Source organism: Callithrix jacchus, chromosome X (assembly GCF_049354715.1).
Source record: "Callithrix jacchus isolate 240 chromosome X, calJac240_pri, whole genome shotgun sequence".
NCBI lineage: Eukaryota > Metazoa > Chordata > Mammalia > Primates > Cebidae > Callithrix > Callithrix jacchus.
In genome coordinates, this window is record NC_133524.1 from 115317010 (window position 1) to 115337415 (window position 20406).

At 45.9% G+C, this 20406-nt stretch overlaps 1 protein-coding gene across 1 annotated transcript in view; it reads left to right on the forward strand.

Annotated features, from left to right (window-relative positions):
• The window catches only part of SLC25A43 (solute carrier family 25 member 43), a 56659-nt gene that overhangs the window by 28472 nt on the left and 7781 nt on the right, over window positions 1-20406 (forward strand). Inside the window, exon 4 of the mRNA XM_002763208.6 lies at window positions 19832-19966. Coding sequence (XP_002763254.2) covers window positions 19832-19966 — 135 coding nt within the window. The remainder of the gene's footprint in view (window positions 1-19831; window positions 19967-20406) is intronic.

Consider the following 20406-nt stretch of genomic DNA (forward strand, 5'->3'; position numbering starts at 1 on the left):
AGTAGCAGGTGCCTGTAATCCCAGCTACCTGGGAGGCTGAGGCAGGAAAATTGCTTAAACCCGGGAGGCGGTGGTTGCAGTGAGCTGAGATCTTGCCACTGTACTTCAGCCAGGGCAACAGTGAGACTGTGTCTCAAAACAACAACAACAACAACAAATATATATATATATATAAATTAGCCAGGTGTGATGGCGCACGCCTGTAGTCCCAGCTGCTTGAAAGGCTGAGGCATGATAATCACCTGAACCGGGGAGGTAGAGGGTACAGTGAGCCAAGATCATGCCACTGCACTCCAGCCTGGGTGACAGTGAAACTCCATCTCAAAAAAAAAAAAAGCCAGTCCAGATGTGTTTCCGTATTTCATATTTCCTGTGATTACTGTAAACATAAAAATGAGGCGGGGTCATGGAACCTCAATAGCCCCTCGATCTGTATAGCTAATGATGAACAGGGACAGGAAGAGAGTTCGTAGAGAATTTTTTGGTTTGGTTAGCGTAACAACAGGCTTTACAGAGAGGCTCCACACGCAAGCACAGCACACGTCTGTATGTTCCCAGCCTTCTGAGAACTGTCACTGCCAAATCTTTTCCTTCACCCTCCCCACCCAATCTCACCCCCAGGCAAGGTGACACTCTCAAAGTTGGCACAGCAGGCAGCACATGCAGGGCCTGTGACCTGAGCCTCAGCAGCTCTGCTCACTTGCATGGCAATTGCTTTCTGTGGTCAAGCCCAGCTGCAGTTTGGGTTTTTCCACCCCCAACCCCCAATCACCACATAGGAACTGGCTGTTTCTCTTCTCTCTAACCTACTGTGGTTTGCTTGCTTCCCCCACGGTGATTGCAGGCTTTCTGAGCAGCTAGTCAGACCCCTGGTCTGCCGCTGAAACGGGAGGCATTCACGCTGGAGGGGATCAAGGGGAGCTTGTAGGCTTGCTGTGCTGGCAGGCAGCTGCCTCCATCCACTTGTATCAATGTCCCCAAGGCAGAGCCCGGGCACTTCCCAGCTTACGAGGACAACTATTTGGGTCCTAGCTATGCCAAGAAAAACATGAGTCATGTGGTTCACAGGACAGAAGCCCATTTACTCCAATACGATTGGCATTTTTTTTTTGTTTGATTATTGGAGATTTGCCAAAAGACTGAAGCCTCCTGCCACAATCGCCTCCCACACATATATGTCCTCAGATGGTTTGGGAATTGGACACCTTAGTCATCAGGTCATGTCCTCCACATCCACAGAAGATACAGGTTGTTCCAGATAACATGCAGAAGGTTCTGAGCTCCTTCCTGTGTGCTCCAGCTCAAAGACTCTTTTCTTTTCCCTATGAATTTTTTCCTTTTCTTACTCTGTTCTCTCCTTTCTAATAAATGGACTGCACTCATATTCATAAATGAGATTAAAGAAAAATTAAGTATTCGGCCAGGCGCGGTGGCTCAAGCCTGTAATCCCAGCACTTTGGGAGGCCGAGGAGGGTGGATCACGAGGTCAAGAGACCGAGACCATCCTAGTCAACATGGTGAAACCTCATCTCTACTAAAAATACAAAAAATTAGCTGGGCATGGTGGCGCGTGCCTGTAGTCCCAGCTACTCGGGAGGCTGAGGCAGAATTGCCTGAACCCAAGAGGCAGAGGTTGCCGTGAGCCGAGATCGCGCCATTGCACTCCAGCCTGGGTAACAAAAGCGAAACTCCGTCTCAAAAAAAAAAAAGAAAAGAAAAAGAAAGAAAAATGAAATATTCTATCTTTTGAGTAGGTAACACATGCACATGATACAGAATCCAAAAGGAGCAACGAGTATATGCTGAAAACTAAGCCTTTCTAACCTTTGTCCTTAGCTGCCCAGCTCTCCTGTGAGTCAATATTGTTGTTAGCAGTTTCTTACCTGTATCTTTCCAAAGATGGTCTATGCAAAGTTCCACATAAACTTGTACATTTATGTTCTGTTTTTAGGTCAGCAACAGCACACTACATACACTCTCTGTGCCCTGTTTCCACCTGAAAATGTATCTTGGCTGGGCGTGGTGGCTCACACCTGTAATCCCAGCACTTTGGAAGGCAGAGGCAGGTGGATCACTTGAGTTCAGGAGTCAAGACCAGCCTGGCTAACATGGTGAAACCCCATCTCTACTAAAAATACAAAAATTAGCCAAGTGTGGTAGCAGGCACCTGTAATTCTAGCTACTTGGGAGGTGGAGGCGGAAGAATCACTTGAGCCTGGGAGATAGAGGGTGAAGTGAGCCAAGATCATGCCATTGCACTCCAGCCTGGGCAACAAGAGTGAAACTCCATTTCAAAAAAAAAAAGAAAAAAATATATGTATTGGAAATGATACCACATCCGTCCTGATAGAGCCGCCCGTGTTTTTTCATTTATTTGTTTGTTTATTTATTTATTTATTTATTGAGATGGGGTTTTGTTCTTGTTGCCCAGGCTGGAGTGCAATGGCGCGATCTTGGCTCATGGCAACCTCCACCTTCCGTTTTCAAGCGATTCTCCTGCCTCAGCCTCCCAAGTAGCTGGGACGACAGGCATGCGCCACCACACCCAGCTGATTTTTTGTATTTTTGGTAGAGACGGGGTTTCTCCATGTTGGTCAGGCTGGTCTTGAACTCCCAAAGTGCTGGGATTACAGGCGTGAGCCACTGCGCCCGGCCATATTTTTCATTAATAATACGGTATTCCATAGTATGATTTATTATTTATTTAACTAGTCCCCATTTGGTAGATGTAGATTATTTCCAGTCTTCTGCTAGTACTAACAGTGCTGTAACAAATCGCCTTGTAACATACATTTTTCATACACATGCAAACAGATCTGTAGGATAAATCAGGGGTCCCCAACCCCTGGTCCGTGTCCTGTTAGGAACCAGGCTGGGCCACACAGCCAAAGTGAGCCCCGCTTCCTGTCAAATCAGTGGTGGCATTAGATTCTCGTAGGAGTGCAAACCCTATTGTGAACTGTGCGTGCAAGGGACCTGGGTTGCACACTCCTTATGAGAATCTAATTCCTGATTATCTGAGGTGGAACAGTTTCATCCCAAAACCATTCCCCCCAAACCCCTGTCTGTGGAAAAATGGTCCTCCACAAAACAGGTCCCTGATGCCAAAAAAGTTAGGGACCACTGGGATAAATTCCTAGGATTTTTGCTTTGATCAAAAGGCCCATGTGTTTTACATCTTGATAAATATTGTTCAGTTATTTCAGTACTCATGGAAAGATCGAACAACCAAAATATTGCCTCTGGTGGAAGACCTCTGAGGAGTTTATCACAGGAATAATCAAATACTTTGCTTTTTTTTCTCTTTTTGAGTCGGGGTCTTGCTCTGTCACCCAGGCTGGAGTGCAGTGGCACAATCTCAGCTCACTACAACCTCTGCCTCCCGGATTCAAGCGATTCTCCTGCCTCAGCCTCCTAAGTAGCAGGGATTACAGATGCCTGCCACCATGCCCAGCTAACTTTTGTATTTTTTTTTAGTAGAGGTGGGGTTTCACCATGTTAGCCAGGCTGGTGTCGAACTCCTGACCTCAGGTGATCTATCTGACTTAGCCTCCCAAAGTGCTGAGATTACAGGCGTGAGCTGCTGCACCTGGCTCAAGTACTTTGCTTCTAAGTCTTTGTTGTTTATTAGTATCAACTGCACATTTGTTCTTTCTTTCCTTCAATATGTATTAAGTACCTCTACTGTGCACCAGATAAGCTTTGAGACCAAAACCATAAACATAACAAATGTGGCTGCTGCCCTCACAGTATTTACAGTCTAGGAGATGGAGCAGATGGGGGGCAGGATTACACATGAAAGAAATAATTATACAGTCAATCATTATAAACTGTGTTAAGTGCTGTGAAGGAGAAGTACAGGTTGACTGAAAGTGTTCCATAGGCTCCTGACTTCGTGTGGGGGTCTCAGAAGACTTCCCTGGGGAAATGATGTTTATCCTGATCAATAAAACAGACTTAGCGAGGCTGAGGATATGGCAAGTTTGAAGTCCTAGAGGAAGGGCGGAGCACGGATTCCGGCCAGCAGCATGGATTACCGGATCTGGAAAGGGTCTTCAAAGTCATTTTGTTTCAGTCTCCTCATTTGACATGTGAGGAAATGAAAGTTCAAGGAGCTAAATGACTTGACCAGGGTTATACAGATAGTAACAAAGTCAGGCCAGGCTGCTCTGATTGTTTCAGATGATGCCAGGCTGCAGAATCCAGTGTGCTCTTCCCAGGAGCTGTGGGTCTAGACTAGACAGCTATGGGATAGTTGCCTGGGTTTGTGCAGGAGGAGTTAAGTTCTGGTTCTTGTGACAAGCTGCCTGACATGTTTCATGTAAGATAAAGTTTCGATGAATGGCCATTCCAATCTAGTGGGTTGGTTTGGTCTTCAGTATACTTGTTTTTCTTATAAGTTTAAATAATAATAACAATAATGGTTGTTAATTCTTTAGCGCTTGCTATATGTCAAATACTGTTCTAACCAGTTTACATGTATGAAATCATTTCATTTTGACAGCAGTTCTATAAGGTAGGTATTATTATTACCCCATTTTACAGATGAGGAAATTGAAGCTCCAGAAGGTAAAGGCACTTGCCAGCCATCACAGAGCTAGTGAGTGGCAAAGTGGGGACTTGGTCCAAACAGTCTAGTTTCAGGACCCATGTGCTTTCTCCCCAAGGCACTCTCAGTTTCAGCAGTGGGCTGATGGACTCAGGTTTAGGTCCAGAGCTGCCTTGTGCCATGGAAGGTCCACATCAGTGGCTCTCAACCCTGGCTGCATGTCAGAATCAGCTGGGAAGCTCATGAAAAGTGCTAATGTCAGCTGGGCACAGTGGCTCATGCCTGTAATCCCAGCAGTTTGGGAGGCCAAGGTGGGTGGATCACCTGGGGTCAGGAGTTCGAGACCAGCCTGACCAACATGGTGAAAACCCATCTCTACTAAAAATACAAAAATTAGCTGGGTATGATGGTGCATGCCTGTAATCCCAGCTACTTAGGAGGCTGAGGCAAGAGAATCACTTGAACCTGGGAGGCAGAGGTTGTGGTGAGCTGAGATGGTGCCGTTGCACTCTAGCCTGGGCAACAAAAGTGAAACTCCATCTCAAAAAAAAAAGTGTTTATGTCCAGGCCTCACCCCAGTTCAGTTAAATTGCAATCTCCAGGGGTAGATCCCAGTCACTGAGGATTTTTAAAAGCTTCCGTGGTCAGCCTAATGCAGCTTAGGTTAAGATGTACTGGAATCTAGCCTTGTCATTCCTTTGCCCTTTGGGAGCAACCAGCAACCCATACTTGCTTTTGTGTTCTGGACACCCACTTAGTAGGACACTTGTAGAGGCACTTATTCATACCACACCACAGGCTCCTGTCTCAGGATAAAGAACTCATGCAGTGCACATGCTGTGGCAGCCACATCCACCAATGATGAGTAGTAACAAGTCTGTAAAAGGCTAAGAGAGAATTTTCAGTCCTGAGCATCAGGAGACAGTGTATCTTAGTGGGGTACAAACAGACCCAGATTCAAGTTGATGTGTTATATCATGGTCTGTAATTTTAGAGACTTGTGTTTATTTTCTCACAGACTCCATTTTGTCATCTATGTAATCAAGCTAATATGATAATACTACCTCTTTCATGAGGCTTTTGTGAGGATTAAATGAGATAGTACATTGAAAGCACTCAGTTGCCTGTAATCCCAGCACTTTGGGAGGTCCAGGTGGAAGATCACCTGAGGTCGGGAGTTTGAGACCAGCCTGGCCAACATGGTGAAACCCCATCTGTAATAAAAATATAAAAATTAGCTGGGTGTGGTGAAGGTCAGCTGTAATCTCAGCTACTCAGGAGGTGAGGCAAGGCAAGGCCTTAGATCCCTCTTTGGGAAAGGAAAGTATATGCTCCTTTGAGGTGGCAAAGGGCTAGGAGTAGGTGGCCATCATGTTATCCCCCATGGGACTCCATTTTTAACTTGACCCAGATTGTCTTGGGCTCCCTTTGCTTTCAGGGGGCTGCTTCCCTGGGCCAGGCTGTGTAGCACTTCCTACCCTCAGGCATGAATACAGACTGGCCAAAATGCTTATCCACTCAAGGCCAAAGCCTGCCCTGAGCCCAGGCACACCTGAGTCCCTCAACAATCCCTTCCTCAGCCAGCACAGGGAAATCCAGACTCAGGGTTCCAGAAATCCCCCATTCCCATACCAAACCAATCATGGATCTTCCCTTTAAGGGGTAGAATCAGCCTTTCGAGTTAGAAGCCCCTGGAAAGGGAAGCAGGTCCCTATACAATCAGCCTTCCTCCTCCCTCTTCTTGGAAAAGGAAGAAGGGCTGAACAGTCCCTCTTCCCCACTCCTGGCTGTCTGAGTGGGCACTTGTCTGGCTGCTGGCCAGTAGTGAAGGGCCACTTAGAGAAGTGACATGGCCTGGAGGAGATTTGGGGTACCTTTGCTCAGTGAGCTTTGGTAGGGTCCAAAACCAGCCTTAAATCAAGAATATTTGTGGTCGAGGTGGGTGTGGGAAAGGCTGGAGAAGAGTTAGGTTTGTGCTTTGTAATCTTGGCATCCATGTTTTGTGCCTGCCCTCCCTCTTGGGGAGGCCATGCTTGGCTCTGCTGAAAGCTGCTAACTGGTAACAGGGTGAGGGCTAGGGATAAGGTCAGGGAACTCTTAAGCTCTGGCCTTGCCCTCTATTCCTCTTCTCCTTTGGTAGCAGTTCCCTGACCTGCTACCAAACACAAGGGCAAGCTGTGTCTCAGGAAGGCGGCTCCTGTGTGTGCCTGGGTGTGGTTAAGGCATGGCCCAGAAGGCTTCCCTGGTACTGTCAGTCCAGGCAAAGCCCAGAACATCTGAGCACATCTCTAACTTCCAGCGGCAACAGGTTGCTCAGAGTTTGAGTGTGGTGAAACAGGGTGTATTCTTTTCCACCCTGTATTCTGTGTCATCTAGTCGTGTAGGTAGGGAAAAGTTAGTCTAATTGAAGATTGTGCAGTTCCTAGTGCCAAGTGCCAAGAGCATACACGTGGGTTTCTTGGGTCTGATGTACAGTATGAATAAATGTATAAATAAAGTGAATAAACTTGAGTGTTCCACGTGCGCGCACACACACACACACACACACAGAAAATCTCCTCGGCCTCATCCAATCAGTGAAGGCCTTAAAAGAAAAGACAGCTGTTTACTCACATAAGCCACCCCGCTCTGCCCCCGGCCCCGCCCTGCCTCGCCTCCCTACTTTTTCTAGCCAGCATCCCCAAAGCAGTGGCTTCTTACAGGAAAGGACGAGTGGGGAGCACAGCTGAGATGACTCTTGATGACAAGTGCTGCAGCTGGCCTGCTGTAAAGTTATGGGTGTGTATCCAGAATGCCTGATTGCCTGTTGGGGTCTTTACCAAGGAGATGCTGGCTTGGCCCAGGCCTCATTTCCCTAGGAGCAGCAGGAGTTGAGGCACAGGGACTCCCCTATCCCCTTCTGGCCAGCGAGCTGCTCCTATGATGTCACCCTCTGTCCACCTTGACAAGGACAGACACATTGTGCAGAAAACTCTGGGCCGCAGCAGCACCCCATCTCCAGCAGGAGGCAAAACCAAGGTGGTAGAAGCAGGAGAGCAAGGAGACAGATGCTCCGAAGCTCTCTCCATCTTCCTCCCTAAACACCAAGCAACAGGAAGGACAGGGACAATGCAAAGTAAATGTGTGCTGTGACACCCATGTGTGACACAAGCCAAAAATTCTAAGTGGATTCACGAGCCACACCACTCAGCCTCGGGTCCTCCTTTCTACAGCTGTCAGAGGTCACAGAGCCAGGATTGGTCTCTGGCATTGCACCAAGAGCTGCTGTCCCCTCACACGGTGTCTGCACTCGTGTTGAGCGGGGGAGGCTGCCCTGCGTCCCCATTCTGGACAAGCCAGCAACCACCTGCCTAGTGCTGAGAGCTGCATGCAGGTTTCCTGAGCACCCTCTGTGTAATCACTTTCCAGAGCTTAGAGCCCCAGTGAAAGTGGGGGTAGGGGCAGCATGGTCCCAACAAACCCCAGGCACACTCCTCTGTGTCTCCCACCCAAGTGCCCATTTGGTCTGCACACTGCCCTGACTGGATGCTGAAGCCCGGCCTGCCACGACTGGTCACACCACTGAAACAACCAAGATATCCTCTAGTCCCTCAGCCTGGAGCAGCAGATGAGATGCTGAAGAGTTAGTGGGGGAAAGAAGAGGAACTCTGGCTTGCTGTGAGATGTAGGGGGCAAGGCAGGGCGAGGGTGAGGGCAAGGGCAAGGGTGAGGCGAGGCAACTCAGGTTTTGAATCAAGTAGATAGTTGATTACATGATCCTGTGGCTCAGAGGAGAGATACAGATAGAAATCATCAAGCAGAGAACAGAAAGAAGGCCAGCACAGTTGAAGGGTTTTGTGACTTTGCTCCACATTGCAGCCAAGTACCCTTCCAAACTCATCAGATGCTACCATTGCTTTGCTAACAAGTGACCCAAGATAAACTTGAAAAGGTGGGCAGATCGGGCATGGTGGTGCATGCCTGTGGTCCCAGCTACTAGAAAGGCTGAGGGGAGAGGATCACTTGAGCCCAAGAGTTCTGGGCTGTACAACACTGCATCTGATTAGCTATCAGATGTCCACATTAAATTCATTATCACTATGGTGACCTCTTGGGGGCAGGAGACCACTAGGTTGCCAAAGGTGGGGTGAACTGGCCCAGATTGGAAACCTAGCAGATCAAAACTCCCGTGCTGATCAGTAATGGGATTGCACCTGTGAATAACCCGTGTTGCCTACTCCAGCCTGGGCAACATAGTGACACCACATCTCTGTTAAAAAAAAAAAAAAAAATTTTTTTTTTTTTCAAGACAGAGTCTCGCTGCAATGACCAGACTGGAGTGCAATGGCATGATCTCGGCTCACTGCAACCTCCGCTTTCCAGGTTCAAGCAATTCTCGTGCCTCAGCCTCCCAAGTAGCTGGGACTACAGGCATGCGTCACCGCACCTGGCTAATGTTTCTATCTTTAGTAGAGATGGGGTTTCACCATATTGGCCAAGCTAGTCTCAAACTCCCAACCTCAAGTGATCTGCCCACCTCAGCCTCCCAAAGTGCTGGGATTACAGGCGTATTTAAAATTTTGAAAAAAAGAAAAATAGGTGGGCAGAGCAGATCATATAAGACCTTGTAGCCTACAAGTAGCATGCTGGAGCCTCTTCCTACTGGCTCAGGAGAACTGACTGTTACATTTCAGGAAATTTGGGAGCTGGTTGACTTCACATTTGGTAGCCTGATATCAGCCATAGTGGAAGGACTGACGCTGTTGAAATTGGTAAATGCTACAACTCAGACCTTTTTTTATTTTCCCCCAAACAACTAGTTGTTAAACTTTACTACCATATTAGCACTATGACTTGTAGGCTCCAGTAAGAAATTTAGATTTCATAATAAGTGTGATATAAAGTCATTGAAATGTTTTAAGCAGGTGAGCAAAAAAAAAGAATAAATCTGATTTTAAAAAATCACTGTATGTGGCTGGGCACAGTGGCTCATGCCTGCAATCCCAACACTTTGGGAGGCCAAGGCAGGCAGATCACCTGAGGTCAGGAGTTTGAGACCAGCTGGGCAATATGGTGAAACCCTGTCTCTACTAAAATACAAAAAATTACAGGGTGTGGTGGCACGTGCCTGTAATCCCAGCTACTCAGGAGACTGAGGCAGGAGAATCACTTGAACCCAGGAGGTGGAGGTTGCAGTGAACTGAGATTGCACCACTGTACTGCAGCCTGAGTAACAGAGCAAGACTCTATCTCAAAAAAAATAATCACTGTACAAGAATGGACTTTCAGTGGGAGAAGGCAGGATTGCTAAGGAAACTGCTACAATGATCCACATGAACACTGATGCCTTGGCAGTGCAGGTAGCGTGAAGTCCAGAAATTAAGGAAGATAGTCAAGGTCCTAAGACTGGATATAGACGGCCCTTGATTAATCACAAGTTGTTTATAATTGACATGTTATATAATTCCTGTTACCTAGTGTCTTTTTGTTTTAGTTGTGGGGAGCACCAGATTACAGAATGATTACCTTGACTCATAACTTGGGGCTTTTTACAATTCTTATCAGAAACTAGCAGGTGATAAATCCATCACCTTATTTGGTAGCAAAATAAGGAGGTTATTTTCCTGTATAAACATAATTTCCTCTTTTCAGTATTTCAGTCTTACATTGGCAGGAGGAACTTGAAGTCTTGTGATTAGGCCATTTCTTTGTAAGGGAAAAGGAGACTTACTATCCCTTTGGTAACAGTTCTTTACTGATAGGGTAAGAAAGAAAGGTTGAGTTCAAACAATACTAAAGGAAACACTTTGAAGTAAGACATCTGCCGAAGACCCCTAGCCATTTTGCCTACTGTAAGCAAGCTGGGAGACTTAGCTTGTCCATTTCATGTTCTATTTCTCACAATCATCTGTGTTTGCTTGTCACTACACCTTAAAGAGAAGGCATAACTCCAAAGTTTCACCCTTTACCTTGATGGAGAACTCTATTTTTATTTTTATTTTTTGAGACAGGGTCTTGCCCTATAGCCCAGGCTGGAGTGCAGTGGTGTAATCTAGGCTCACTGCAGCTTCAACCTCCTGGGCTCATTCGATCCTCCTGCCTCAGGAGCTATTCCCTCCTGAGTAGCTGGGACTGCAGGTACATGCCACCATGCCTGGCTAATTTTTTTTTTCTTTTATAGAAATGAGGTCTCATCATGTTGCCCAGGCTGGTCTTGAATTCCTGGGATCAAGCGATCTTCCAGCCTCAGCCTCCCAAAGTGCTGGGATTACAGGCATGAGCCACCATGCCCAGCCATGCTATATTTTTAAAGCATAGAATATTGATTCTATGCTATATTTTTAAAGCATAGAAGCTGGATTAATATGGAAAGATACAACAATCCAATAAAAAATAAAGAATTGTGAAACCTCGTCAATTTTTATGCCACTAACCTAAAATTCTAATAACCCAGGGCTTAGTTAGCAAATTAGTCATATAAATGGCATAATTATAGGGATATTTAAACTCTTTACCAAAAGAAGCTTCTTTTAAAGCCTGCTGAAATACCTTTTTATTACTAATAATGGCTAACATTATTGACACTTATAATGTTGCTGGCACTCTTTATTGTCTCAATTTTCACAGCAACTCTAAGAGCTAGGTATTATCACTACCATTTTTGAAATAAGGAAATTGAAGCTCACAGAAGTTAAGGAGGTTGCCAGGTGAGGTGGCTCATGCCTGTAATCCCGGCACTTTGGGAGACTGAGACAGGTGGATCACTTGAGGTCAGGAGTTCGAGACTAGCCTGGCCAACATGGCAAAACGCTGTCTCTACTAAAAATACAAAAATTAGCCAGGCATGGTGATATGTGCCTGTAATCCCAGCTACTCAGGAGGCTGAGGAATAAGAATGGGTTGGAGGCAGAGGTTGCAGTGAGCCAAGATCACGCCACTGCACTCCAGCCTGGGTGAGAGAGTAAGACTCTGTCTCGAAAACAAAAGTTAAGGAACTTGCTTAGGATCAAATAGCTAGTGCATAGAAGAGACAAGGGTTCCAATCCAGGTCTGTGTGACGGTAAAGCCCACATACAGAACATTCATGCTCTATCTTGCCTTCCACAGATCACTCAGCCATGCATGAAAGTAAGGCCTGAAAAGTGTCTCTATTAGGTTGCCCGTCATTAATCTAGTTCCAGTCATATATAATAAAATGGAATGTCTTTCCAAAATTTCATAATTTAGATTTCACTCATTGAGGCTGACTCCCCCAACCCCCATACATTCCCACAGTTGGAATCAGTGACCTTTTACTATATGTTGTATTGAATGTCCTTATAGTTGGGGGTCATGAGAGAAGCTAAAGTCTAACTTGGACAAGATGATGACTGGCATTGCCAGGGTTGTGCAGCAATAGTAATGGGGTGGGGTGTCCTGCAAGGGCATGAGTTAGGTGGCTGTCAGGTGCAGCATAAGTTGTAGTGCGAAGACTTGGAGCCTAGAGGCCAAGGTCAGAGTCTCCAGGAGGCAGGATCCTAGAGGGCAGATTGCAGTGGCCCAGTAGGCAGAGCATCTGGCTTCTAGGCCTGCCTCTGCTACACACCAGCTGGGGGCTTTGGTTAAGTTGCTCTGCTTCTCCAGGTGGTAGGTTTTCATTTGTAAAATGAATAATTGGACAGGAAGATCTTAGGGTCCCTTTCAGATTTGGGTCTCTGGTTTAGGGAGCTGCATTATCAGAGCCTAAAGTAATCAAGGCCTTGGAGATCTAGTCATCAGAAGGAGAGCAAGAAAGAGCCAGCTTTCATGGTCAGGGGCAACAAAGAGGTGGCTCACGCCTGTAATCCCAGCACTTTGGGAGGCCAAGGCAGGAGGATCACCTGAGGTCAGGAGTTTGAGACCAGCCTGGCCAACATGGCAAAACCCCATCTCTACTAAAAGTACAAAAATTAGCTGGGTGTGGTGGTGTGCACCTGCAATACCATTTACTCTGGAGGCTGAGGCAAGAGAATTGCTTGAACCTGGGAGGCAGAGGTTGCAGTGAGCCGAGATCACACCACTGCTCTCTAGCCTGAGTGACAGAGTGAGACTCCATCTCAAAAAAAAAAAAAAAAAAAAGAGTCCAGAAAGCCTGATTTGAATCAGTAAAATCTAGTTTTCACACTGCTTCTCTGATAGTAATTCATTCTTCTACCGATTTTTAAGCAGGGTGGAAGAGAGAAAAGCTAAGTAAAACGTGGTCCTAGGCATCACAGGTCTTAAAATCTCCTGAGGGAAAGAGACAGGAAACAACTAACTAGAATATAAAACAGAATAAAATCTGTTCATTACCTGCTATATGACCTTGGTCAAATCACTTAACCTGTCCCTGAGCCTCAGTTTTCTCAACTGTAACAGACACCTAGGCAGTCAATAAATGTCAGTATTGGTACTGGCAGTAGTAATATGGAATACATGTGTGATATTTTGTACTATGCCATTACGTCTTAGTAAAATAGAACCATCAAAATGTCTTGTGAAGAGAGAAATGAAATGAATTTTGATATTTGTTTTCTGCAAAGATTCTACATTACACTGTATGTCTTGACCTCTTATTTTTATAACTCATGCATAAAATTATATGAAAATGCTTTAAAATTTCCAGCCCACTCTTATACTGAGCATTTTATGTACTCATTCAGCAAACCATTCATTGAGCACCGGTCATGTGTCAGCTGCTGGTTAAGGCACTAGAGATACAGAAATTAACAAGACCTAGTCCTCACAGAGTTCACAGCACACTAGCAGAAGCAGATATGTAAATTGAACATGATTACGATACAATTGTAAAAGAAGCCTCTTTGAAAGAGTTGTCTATATTAACCATCTCCAATCTCTCTCTTCCCATTATCTCTCTTTTTTTTTTTTTTTTGAGACAGAACCTCACTCTGTTGCTCAGGCTGGAGTGCAGTGGCGTGATATCAGCTCACTGCAACCTCCACCTCCCCGGTTCTTATGCCTCAGTCTCCTGAGTAGCTGGGATAACAGGTGTCCATCACCATGCCTGGCTAATTTTTGATATTTGTATTTTTAGGCGACATGGGGTTTCACCATGTTGGCCAGGCTGATCTCAAACTCCTGACTTCAGGTGATCCACTTGCCTTGGCCTCCCAAAGTGCTAGAATTACAGATGTGAGCCACTGTTCGCAACCTCCCTTCTCTCTCTTTTTCTTTTTCTTTTCTTTCTTTCTTTCTTTTTTTTTTTTTTTTTTTTTGAGACAATCTCTGTCTGTCATCCAGGCTGGAGTGCAGTGGGGCAATCTCAGCTCACTGCAACCTCCCCTTCCTGGGTTCAAGCAGTTCTCCTGCCTCAGCCTCCCAAGTAGCTGGGATTACAGGCGCCCATCACCATGCCTGGCTAATTTTTGTATTTTTAGTAGAGACAGGGTTTTACCATGTTGGCCAGGCTGGTCTCAAACTCCTGACCTGAAGTGATCCACCTGCCTCGTCCTCCCAAAGTGCTGGGATTACAGGCATGAGCCACCGTGCCCAGCCCCATTCTCTCTTAAATCTTCCAGTTAGAAGTCTGCTCCACCATCCAGTAAACTTCCTTTTTATTTTTTGAGACAGGGACTCACTCTATCACCCAGGCTGGAATACAGTGGCACAATCATGGCTCACTGCAGCCCCAACCTTGAGGGCTCAAGCAAGCCTCCCACCTCAGCCCCCCAAGTGACTGGGACTACAGGTGTGCACCACCACACCCAGCTAATTTATATATTTTCTGCAGAGATAGGAGTCCCACTATGTTGCTCAGGCTGGTCTTGAACTCCTGGGGTCAAGCAATCCTCCAGCCACGGTCTCCCAAAGTGCTGGGATTGCACATGTGAACCACCACACCCAGCCAAAACTTCTCTTTTTATGATAACTGGTGACCTCCATGTGTCTAGATCCAGTGGTCAATTCTGAGTCCTCATCTTACTGGGCCCTCAGCAACTCCTTCCTCCTTGACATAACACCTTCACTCTGCTTCTTGGATGCCACACCTTCCTTTTCCTTCTTCACCGATTACTCCTTCTCAGTCTTTGCTGGGCCTCCTATTTCCTTGACCTCTAAATATGGAATTATCCCCAGGCTCAAGCCCTAAGTGATCTCATCTGGTCTCCTGGCTTTAAATACCAACTGTGTACTGACGACTCCCAAATTATGTCTCCAGCCCTGACCTCTCCCCTCAACTCCAGACTTCTGTAGCCAACTCCCATCTCCATTTGAATGGCTAACAGGCATTGCACAGTTGAACTCCTGATGCTTCCACCCACCCTCAGAAAACAAACAAAAACAAAAAGCCAACCTGCTTCTCCCATAGCATTCCCCATCTCAGTTAATGGCACTTCCGTCTATCCCGTTGCTCAGACCAGAAACATTAGAACCATCCTTTAACTTCTCACAGAGGATGACAAAAGAAAAACAAAAGAAAAATTTTAAATAGAGCCATCCTTCACTCCCCTCTCATACCCTCATCCAGTCCATCAGCCAATCCTGTTGACTCCACCTTCAGAATATATCGAGTCTGACCACTGCTTGCCGCTCCACCAATAGCATCCCAGTCCAAGCTACCATCATCTCTTGCCTAAATTAGTCTAGTAATCTCCTAACCAGTCTCCATCCTACGTTTCCCTCCATCCTTGAGTCTTTTTCAACACAGCAGCCAAAGTGATCATGTGAAAATATAAATTAGGTCATGCTACTCTTCTATTCATAACACTCCCACCCCCACCAGCAACCTGTCTTTTCACTCAGTAAAAGCCAAAATGCAGGTCGGGCATGGTGGCTCATGCCTATAATCCCAGCACTTTGGGAGGCTGAGGTGGGTGGATCATCTGATGTCAGGAGTTCGAGACCAGCCTGGCCAATGTGGTGAAACACCATCTCTACTAAAAATACAAAAATTAGCCGGGCATGGTGGCACACTCCTGTAACTCCAGGTACTCAGGAGGCTGAGGCAGGAGAACTGCTTGAACCCGGGAGGCAGAGGTTGCAGTGAGCCAAGATTGTGCCATTGCACTCTAGCCTAGGCGACAAGAACAAAACTCCATCTCAAAAAAAAAAAAAAAAGCCACAACGTTTACTGTGTGGTCTACCAGCCTTATACAATCTGGCCACCATTTACTTTCTGAAGTCATGTCCCATTACTCTCTATTTTGTTCATTCCATTGCCACCACATTGGCCTCCTCATTGCCTCTCTAACACCCCAGACATGCTCTTGTCTCACGGCCTTTGAAGATATCTTTACAACTCACTTCCTCACTTCCTTCAGATCTCCACTCAAAAGTTATCTTCTTGGTGAGGTCTTCTCTGATTACCCTAATAAACACTTCCGCATCCTCCAGACACTCCCTATATGTTTCCCCTGCTTTTATTTTATCTAGAGCACTCACCTCCTCTTAGTATTTGGCATTATTTGCTTATTTATTTTCTTTCTTTCTCTACTCTTCCCCTGCAATTAGAATTTCAGCTTTATAGGAACAGGGACTTTTGTCTGTTTGGTTCACTAATATATCCTGAGTGTCTGGCATATAGTAAGTATCAATAAATATGCAAATAAATGAATAGTCTTTAGAGGGGATAATGGGAGTACAAAAAAGAATGGGCCAGGTGCGATGGCTCATGCCTGTAATCCCAGCACTTTGGGAGGCCCAGGCAGGTAGATCTCGAGGTCGGGAAACCATCTTGACCAAAATGGTGAAACCCCATCTCTACTAAAAATACAAAAATTAGCTGCACATGGTGGCGGGCACCTGTAATCCTAGCTACTCAGGAGGCTGAGGCAGGAGAATCGCTTGAACTTGGGAAGCAGAGGTTGCAGTGGGCAGAGATCATGCCACTGCACTCCAGCCTGGGTGACAGAGTGAGACTTTATCTCAAAAACAAAAAGAGCAAAGGAGTGCGGTCAGTATGATTGGGGTGAGTGACGCTTTTCATGCTGGAAAAGTTGTCATGAAGGGCCTTACATATTATTCTAAGGAGCTTAGATTTTATCCTATAGGTGGTAAAAAGTCAACAAAGGAGTCAGTGGTCTGAATTGGAATCTTAGAAATGTGTTCTAACTGTAGTATAAAGAATGAGGTCGGGCACAGTGACTCACACCTGTAATCCTGGCACTTTGGGAGGTCAAGGTGGGTGGATCACCTGAGGTCAAGAGTTGGAGACCAGCCCGGCCAACACGGGGAAACCCCATCTCTACTGAAAATACAAAAATTAGGTGGGTGTGGTGGCTTGCACCTATAATCCCAGCTACTCAGGAGGCTGAGGCAGAAGAATCGCTTGAACCCAGGAGGCAGATGTTGCAGTGAGTTGAGATCGTGCCACTGCACTCTAGCCTGAGCGACAATGAAACTCCATCTCAGAAAAAAAAAAAAAATGGAGAATTGGAGGCTGGATGTGGTGGCTCACACCTGTAATCCTAGCACTTTGGAAGGCTGAGGTGGGAGGATATGTGAGCCCAGGAGTTCGAGACCAGCCTAGGCAACATAGGGAAACCCTGTCTCTATTAAAAAAAAAAAAAAAAACAAACACAAAACACAAAAATTAGCTGGGCATGGTGGCACATGCCTGTAGTCCCAGCTACCTGGGAGGCTGAGGTGGGAGGATCACCTGAGCCCAGGAGGTTGAGGCTGCAGTGAGGCATGATTGCACTCCAGCTTGGGCAACAGAGTGAGACTCCATGTCAAAAAAAAAAACAAACAAAAGGAAAGAAAGAAAAGAATTGAAAATAACAATAGCGGGTCCGGGGGCCAGTAACAGACTGCTGCAGTAATGCACACATGAGATGGTGGCAGCCTGAACTAACGGAATGCCAGAGGGGATAGAGAGGAGGGGCTGGATTTGAGAAATGCTCTATTTAGACGACTGGACTGATAGGACTTGATGACTGCTTGGATAGGGCAGTAAGGGTGAGCAAACGAAGAAATCCCAGGTTTCGGGCTTGGGGTAGCTGGTTGAACAGTACGGCCATTCATCACTGAGATAAGAAGCACAGAAGAAAGAATAAATCTGACATTGTCGTAGAGAAAGGCAACAGTGGGTTCTAGGTGTGTCAAGTTTTGAGTACTTGTGTACTATTCAGGTAGAGCTGCCCAGTAGGCAGTTGGGTGCTTGGTTTTGGAGGTCAATAGGAGGTCAGAGCCAAAGATAAAGATTTGGGAGCCATCTGCCTGTAGGAGGTGTTTAAAGCAAAAGCTATGGTAGAATTTTCTAGAAAGGGTATATAAATTGAGGAGGACAAAAAGAGTTGCTAGTTACCAGTGCCAAATATTGCCCCCTTAAAAATCCAATAATAACCGGGTGCAGTGGCTCACGCCTGTAATGCTAGCACTTTGGGAGGCTGAGGTGGGTGGATCACTAGGTCAGGAGTTTGGGACCATCCTGGTTAATATGGTGAAACCCTGTCTCTATTAAAAATACAAAAATTAGCCGGGCATGGTGGCGCATGCCTGTAGTTCCAGCTACTCGGGGGGGCTGAGCCAGAAGAATCACTTGAACTCAGGACATGGAGGTTGCAGTGAGCCAAGATTGCGCCACTGCACTCTAACCTGGGACACAGAGCAAGACACCATCTCAAAACAGAAAAAGTCCAGTAATGATATAACCAAAAAGAGCCACTGGATTTGGCAACCAGGAGGTTGACAATGGAATACATTTCATTTATTCAAATGTTGATTAAATATCTACTATGTGTTAAGGATACTAAGGATACAGTGAATAAAACAGACCAAAAAAATCCCTCCTTCCATGTAGCTGAAATTCTAGTTGCAAGGAAGGAGCAGATAAATAAAGGAAATAAATAAGTAAATTATATCAAATATTAAAAGGCAGTGAATGCTCTGAAGGTTAGGTAAGCTGCCTAGGGTCACATGGCCAAGTAAGTGCAGAAACCAGGACTAGAAACGAACCTGCTCAACTCCAGAGTTGTGCTCTTCTTACTGTTGTACCACACCTCCTCTCCCACTTCGAAAATCTTAGTTCCATTGCCACAGAATGCCATGTAGTCCCAGCTAAACATTTCAGAAACAAACCAGAGTACGTGCACAGTTTAATCTAAACTCAACGCCATTTCTGAAAGCCAGCTGTGAGGGGACATCCCCAGACAAGTAGTACCAGTTTTATATGTAGATGGTATATTGAAAAGTCATTTCATCTGATCATAAAATTATTTTTCTAAGAGGAAAACTGGGTGCAGTGGCTCACACCTGTAATCTCAGCACTTTGAGAGGCCAAGGTGGGCAGATCACTTGAGGCCAGGAGTTTGAGACCAGCCTGGCCAACATAGTGAAACCCCATCACTACTAAAAATACAAAAATTAGCCAGGTATGGTGGTATGCACCTGTAGTCCCAGCTACTCAGGAGGCTGTGACAGGAGAATCGCTTCAACTCAGGAGGTAGAGGTTGCCGTGAGCCAAGATCACACCACTGCACTCCAGCCTGGGCAACAGAGTGAGACTCTGTCTCTAAAATAATAATAATAAAGGATAAAACATTCCTTTCAGAGATGGAGCATTTGGGTAATAACAGGGTTTGGTCAGGATGGCTCTGAAGGTAGTGATGATGTCCATGGGATAGCCAAAGTGATATAAAGATGAGGACCACTGAAGCCGAGGGCCAGAATCTGGTCATAGGCTGGGTCATCTTTATAGAGCCGAAGTTAACTATGATGATGATGATGATGAGGCTCGGAGAGGGTGAGCTACCAGGTGTCACAGTCTTCAATGAATGTGGAAGAGTGGCCAGATTAGGAGATAATAGCAGGACAAGGAGTATGGTTCAGTGATATCAGCCCCAGCTAAGTGCTTCTGTCGTGAGAGTGAAGGAGGAAGGGTCTGGGAACAGCAACAGAGAGTGAGAAGAATGCCACCTACCCTGTCACATCTGTGATGTGGAGAAATGAACAGCCTCTGCTTGGGAGCTTCACAGAGGAAGTACCAGTAAAGACAAGGAAACAGGAGAATACTGTAAAAAGGCTAAGGGCATGGGAGTATGTTTATCATGTCCAGAAAGCATAGGTTGGGAGGGACTGTAAGTATGAAATTGAGTCTGTCCCAAATGTCTGCTTCCTTCCAGGCAAAATAAACCACAAATATGTGCACAGGGTATCATGATTGTATTGCATGTTAATATCCATTCTAAGCCCATAGAACAAGAAGAACCCCATGGCAGCCATTCTTTGCTATCATCTTGGCCAGGAGCACAGCATCTAGAGTGCAGACTTGAGACCCTGGCTTCTTCCACTAGGACATTTATTTCCTGGTGTTTCAATCATCTCATCCCAGCTTCTGTTTCCTGCCAGGCTCAGAGCCCCTACCTCCCACACAGTGGAGGAGTAGATGTCCATTTCTCAGGAGCAGTGGACTGCTTCCGGCAGATAGTGAAGGCCCAGGGTGTCCTGGGGCTCTGGAATGGATTAACAGCCAATTTACTGAAGGTAAGAAGAGATATCAGTCTCTTCTGTTCCTCTGCCTCTTCCAATTCTACCCTCTTCTTTTGTCATCCCCCATCATTTAGCTTGGAAAACGCCCTCTAGCACTAATGGGTAGCACAAGGCTGATGAATGCACACTGTCTGTCAGCCCTTTAGAGAGGGGAACACGTGTAGTGGTGGAGTATCTTATACCGCATTCCAGAGGAGCTGCACATTTAGTGCAGAAATTCCTAATGTGGAGGTTCATGGGCCCCTAAGGGGAACCTAACCCCTCATCCTAAAATTCTATGCAAAAATGTATGTGTATATGCATATGTGCACCATATTCCCAAAGAATTCCATAACCAAAAAAAAAAAAAAGGTTAAGTACTCTGGACTAACCTTGCACGAGCTGGCATGTAAATGATTCCAGTCAAGGCCGGCATATCGTGACAGGCAGTATTA